General features: G+C 39.9%; 1 protein-coding gene across 1 annotated transcript; it reads left to right on the forward strand.

Moving 5' to 3' along the window:
* Positions 1–1,178: 1,178 nt before the first annotated feature.
* On the forward strand, positions 1,179–4,743 carry LOC114566697 (collagenase 3). Its single transcript, XM_028595375.1, has 10 exons — positions 1,179–1,278; positions 1,488–1,735; positions 1,833–1,981; positions 2,247–2,375; positions 2,468–2,629; positions 3,209–3,338; positions 3,451–3,584; positions 3,693–3,852; positions 3,966–4,069; positions 4,168–4,743. The coding sequence occupies exons 1-10, from the start codon at positions 1,180–1,182 to the stop codon at positions 4,272–4,274; spliced, it is 1,422 nt and encodes a 473-aa protein (XP_028451176.1). The 5' UTR covers position 1,179; the 3' UTR covers positions 4,275–4,743.
* The last annotated feature ends 1,257 nt before the right edge of the window (positions 4,744–6,000 follow it).

Below are 6,000 nucleotides of genomic sequence, written 5' to 3' on the forward strand. Positions count from 1 at the left end.
CTAATCATCATTCATTTGACACTTTATTCCAATATTTAAGTATGTAAAATGTAATGTAAATAAAGTGTTCATTCTCAGATTTTATCACTGCCAAGAGGGTTATATATTTGGTCCTGATTATTTCTTTGTTATTTTAATAACTAGGCTACTTTACATTTGATGGAAGGTTGGGAGATGACACCAGGAATATACAGTGGGGAGAACAAGTATTTGATACACTGCAGAGTTTGCAGGTTTTCCTACTTACAAAGCATGTAGAGGTCTGTATCATAGGTACACTTCAACTGTGAGAGACGGAATCTAAAACAAAAATCCAGAAAATCACATTGTATTATTTTGAAACAATTAATTTGCGTTTTATTGCATGACATAAGTATTTGATCACCTACCAACCAGTAATAATTCCGGCTCTCACAGACCTGCTAGTTTTTCTTTAAGAAGCCCTCCTGTTCTCCACTCATTACCTGTATTAACTGCACTTGTTTGAACTCGATACCTGCATAAAAGACACCTGTCCACACATTCAATCAAACCTCTCCACAATGGCCAAGACCAGAGAGCTAAGTAAGGACATGTGGTCTGATGAGACAAAAATAGAGCTTTTTGGTCTAAATTCCACTCACCGTGTTTGAAGAAAGAAGAAGGATGAGTACAACCCTAAGAACACAATGGAAACATCATTTTTGGGGTTGCTTTGTAAGTAGGAAAACCTGCAAAATCGGCAGTGTATCAAATACTTGTTCTCCCCACTGTATGATTTGTTTTTTTGCACATCTTGATGATCAATTTTCCAGATACCCATAATTTTTTGAAGCCATGAGCAATATGACAAAAGTTGGAAAACTGAGAACTCGTGCAAAATAAGTGTCTCTGAAGAAAATGTACAAGTAGCAGTACAACCCCTAACCCTATTGCAGATTCATGAGATTGTTGTAATGTAATCTTTATTTGATAAAAATGTCACTAGGCGTAGTATCCTAACGTGTTATGTCATCATAATTATTGTCTTGTTTTGGGAAACTTGTTTGTTGGGTGAGCAATCAAAGCACAACTTCCTCTCGTATCCATAAAAGGAATATTGAGTCACTGATTCAAGGACGTAGTTGTTTAACACGCCCTCTCCTCAGCCTATATAACAGCTGCCTGCAGCTCAGAAACACAGGTTGTATTCACCGAAACATGAAGACTTTCAATCTGTGCATTCTAGTGAGCCTGGCTGTCGCAGTTTACTGCGTGCCAATATCACATGTTACTGGGCAAGATGAGGATTTTGCAGAGGTATGCTTGCTTTGCGGTGTTCTTCAAGCATGAGGAAACTTGAATTTATCCAGATATCTTAATGTTAAGCTGTACAGGAAAAAAATGTGGGAAGCTGCTGTAAATAGTTCTGCATATTAACAAACATCTCTTCTTACTATATAGAGTATATTATGTAGATCCTGCAGCTGATGCATGTTTAAGTATCAAACTCCTGTTCTTTTTTACAGAGCTACCTGAAGGAATTCTTCAACCTAAAAGAGGAGAAAGGTCCAACTGGCAGACGTGGGGTCAGCGCGGTGAGCAGTAAGCTGAGTGAGATGCAGAGATTCTTTGGCCTCCATATCACCGGGACTCTGGATGCTGACACCATTGCGATGATGAAGAAGCCCCGCTGTGGCGTTCCAGACACCGACGTTGCCAGTTTCTCCACGTTTGGAAAAAACCTCAAGTGGGAGAAAAACAGCCTTACCTACAGGTGACTGATCTGAAGAGAAAATGTGTGAGAGACACTTAATGTAGGCAGTGCATGTCGTTAATTATTTAAATATAACTAACCCTTTTCTGTCCTACAGGATAGAGAACTACACACCTGACATGTCTGCGCCAGAGGTAGATGACTCCATAGAGAAAGCGCTGAAGGTTTGGGCCAAAGTCACTCCTCTGAGATTCACAAGAATCCACAGTGGCACCGCTGACATCATGATCTCTTTTGGCCGTCGAGGTGAGTGCTCAATAACCTTTCCTGTGTCTTTCCCAGTTATATACTCTCTCTGTGCTCAGGTTATTGGTTGTGATGGCCCATAAAGCGTCTCTGCTGTAACTACATGTGTTTGCTGTGTCTTGTATCACATTGGGCAGCTGATCAATAATAGCGCTAAGATGCATTTAAAAACCCCATTCTGATTTGCGTTTTTTTACACTAATTCATGGCTTGCAGCTCTATTAGGTTTGGAAAACCTGACATGAGTATGATTTCTTGTCAACAGAGCATGGTGATTTTTACCCCTTTGACGGCCCTGATGGCACTCTTGCCCATGCCTTTGCCCCGGGCACTGGCATTGGAGGAGATGCTCATTTTGATGAGGATGAGTCCTTCACTTTCAGCTCAAATACCGGTCAGTTTGTTCTCTTGTACTCACTAACTGCTACTGTCAGTGTATGTTTTGAGAGCTGTAACTAACCTGTACTTCTGTGTTTACTGCTGTAGGCTACATCCTCTTCCTGGTGGCTGCCCATGAGTTTGGCCACTCCCTGGGCTTGTCTCACTCTGATGATCCTGGTGCTCTCATGTACCCTGTGTACTCATACAATAACCCAGACACCTTTGTTCTGCCACGGGATGATGTCAACGGCATCCAGTCTCTCTATGGTTAGTACTAACTGGCTGGATCATCCATGCCTGTTTGCAACGCATTCTCATTAACCGGTTTGTTTCATATCCTATGAAAATGTATGCACACCAATTCGTTTGATATCCTACGAAATTATGACTGCTGGCTGGTCATGTGACGATTAAGTTTAGCGGCCAGTTAAGTTTATCTGCATAAAGGTTACTGTAAGCCGGGTACAGGGAACAGTGTACTGCAACAGCCCCAGTTTAGCCGACAAAATGTTAACGTCAGTTAAGTTCCGGCACCAGAACAATTAGTTCAGATTAGAAAAAAAGACTGTGGTTTTGGTTTAAACACCTGTCCCCTTAAGTAGTACTCCAGGGACATGAACACACGTTTCCTGGGTGAAAGTCTCACCAGAGCGGTCTTATACAGCAGCACTCAACATGGTGCATACAGTAATAAATACGTGGAATACATACGAATTACAGTGCATTACTTTTCATAGCTGTATGCACGAATGGTTCAAAAGAACAGCCTGTTGTACACATAGCACTTGATAACACTTGGTTTTATGTTATTGTTGTAATGAGATTCTGATTTTATTTAACCTCCAGGTCCAAACCCTGATACGGATGGAGATATAGATAAACCTCAGCCCCCCACCACCCCTGATGCCTGTGATTCAACCCTGGTCCTGGATGCTGTCGCCACCCTGCGAGGAGAGATGCTCTTCTTCAAGGACAGGTAATGCAGACATACAGTAGAAAAACAAATGTGAATGCTGAAGTCCATTAAGAGTGTTTTCTCTGCACACAATATGAATTATAAACTACTTGATGTTCTTGTGTGTTCTCAGCTTCTTCTGGCGGAGCTACCCTCAGAGCAATACACCTCAGCAAACTCTCATCACAAACTTCTGGCCCGAAGCCCCCACCCACATTGACGCTGCTTATGAAAGCCAACAGTCAGACAGACTCCTTCTCTTTAAAGGTATGTGTTCTCCTTCTCTACCTGAGGTTCCTAATCTGACAATATTGTCAAGACTACTTATGTACATGCCTATATTAACAAGTATTTTCTTCTGATATATCGATACAGATCAGCGAGTGTGGGCTTTCAGTGGCTATGATCTTGTGAAAGGCTATCCTAAATCAATTTCCAGTTTTGGTCTGCCCAAAAGAGTGAAGAAAATCGATGCGGCCCTCTATGACGTGGAATCTGCCAAGACTCTGTTCTTTGTAGGCAGCTCTTACTACAGGTGCGTTCAAATGATGTGAAATTAATTCAGATGATGTGACGTAGGTGTGATGATGTTTTACAAGACGGTTTACAAATTTTGAATCAGTCTAATTATTGTCTGTGTTTCCTCAGTTATGATGAGGCCAAGAAGACCATGGACCAGGGATTCCCCAAGCAACTGGATCAGACATTCTCCGGCCTGACCGGCAAGGTGACTGCAGCTCTCCAGGTCAAAGGTGAGTCACATTCAAAGCTGACCTGAGAATTCCAAGTCAAAATAACCGAAATGAGATTTTTTTTGCACATGAACTAACATTGAGTCTCTGTTCTGCAGGTTATACTTACATCTACAGCGGACCGTACATGTTTGAGTACAGCCTGAGCACCGGGAGGTTGTTCCGCTTGCTGAGGAACAGCTACTTCCTGCGCTGCTCTAACTAGAGCAGTTTACTGGCCAAGCTGTTTATGTAGCCACTCTGAATGAGAATGAAGGAAACAGAGTTAAAGTGTCCATGCCTATGCAATAATATATCTTATAATATAGAATTGTATTTTTACACACGTATGGGTTCATACTGGATATATGCCCTTCCTGAGAACAGCACCTTATATGTTTTTTAAAATGGTATTTTTGTGATGTCAGCGATTGCTTTTTTCATTTAATTTAACTTTATTTTATCTAAGTTTATTTATGTCATAGTCCTCTATTAATTACTGCTGTTTTTTTTTTGTATTTAATGTAGTTTAAGTTTGGAACTTTGGAGCATGTTACGTAAATGTATTTTCAAATATTAACATTATTACAATTGCACATGTCTACACAGATTTGTACGTCACTGTGATGAAACATATGATTGTATATTTGTACACAAATATAAAAAAACAACCAAATAGGACAAAGTGAAAAGAAATTGCCACCATGAATTGGCCAATAAAAGTTTTTAATTCATTTTTAAGTATGTTTTGTTCTTATTTTGCATGCAGATCAATCCTGTTTGCCATGATATTGCTTTTGCAACACTGACATTTAATTCATCAGTAGAAATCTGAAAAAAAATGCAGTAATATACATTTTCTGTGAAGTATTTCATCTGCAACCATATGTGGTCCATTTTTAGATCATTTAAAAAAAAAAACTTTTTCTCTAAGTACCCGTTGTACAGTTGTTTCAAAGGCAGCTATAGGAAAGTCATGGGCCAATGCTGAACATCTTACAAAGCCAAGTTGGGCTGTGGAAGAGGATGGCCCCTCTTCCTCATCATCCTCAGAATTTTTCTATAAATAAATCTTTATATTCCTCATACACTTTTATTTATATTTATATTTCCAGTGGGGTAAAGTAGGAGGTTTGAGCAGGGGCAGAGCCAGACATTTTAAACATTCGGGGCTCAGCCCAAACCTGGGGGGGTCTGGCGGGAATGCCCCATTTATGGCATTTACTGTTAAATGAATGAGTAATGAATGAGGAACTACTGATTAGTTAATGATTAGTTACTGAATGAAGGACTCAAGCACAAAGGATTAGTTACTGATAAACAGACTGGGCAGAGATAATTCTACAGCCTTTTGAGAGCTTCTGTCTTCACTGCGCAGTGAATAACATTCATCCAAACCAGCCACTGAATCAGACCTGAGAGGCTATTATTAGATCGATTTAAAAAGGTCTTAATTGGTGCTAGTATTAGGCCATGTCAGATTGATGGCAAGGCAAGGCAAGGCAGCTTTATTTGTATAGCACATTTCAGCAACAGGGCAATTCAAAGTGCTTTACATAAAACATTAAAGAGCAGTTAGAAAACAATTAAAAAACAATAATAAACAAATTAAAAACATTAAAAAACAAGAATAAAATTGATAGTGCAGTATAAGAATAAAAGTTACAGTGCAGTATTAGAAATTAAAGTTAATAAAATAGATTATTTAAAGAAAAGCAACATCAAAAAGATAGGACTTTAGCTTAGATTTAAAAGAACTGAGAGTTGCAGCGGACCTACAGGTTTCTGGGAGTTTGTTCCAGATATGTGGAGCATAAAAACTGAACGCTGCTTCCCCCTGTTTAGTTCTGACTCTGGGGACAACAAGTAGACCTGTCCCAGACCACCTGAGAGGTCTGGGTGGGTCATAGTGTAGTAGCAGATGGATGATGGATCACTAATGACCATGTGTT

Source organism: Perca flavescens, chromosome 13 (assembly GCF_004354835.1).
Source record: "Perca flavescens isolate YP-PL-M2 chromosome 13, PFLA_1.0, whole genome shotgun sequence".
Classification (NCBI taxonomy): Eukaryota; Metazoa; Chordata; class Actinopteri; order Perciformes; family Percidae; genus Perca; species Perca flavescens.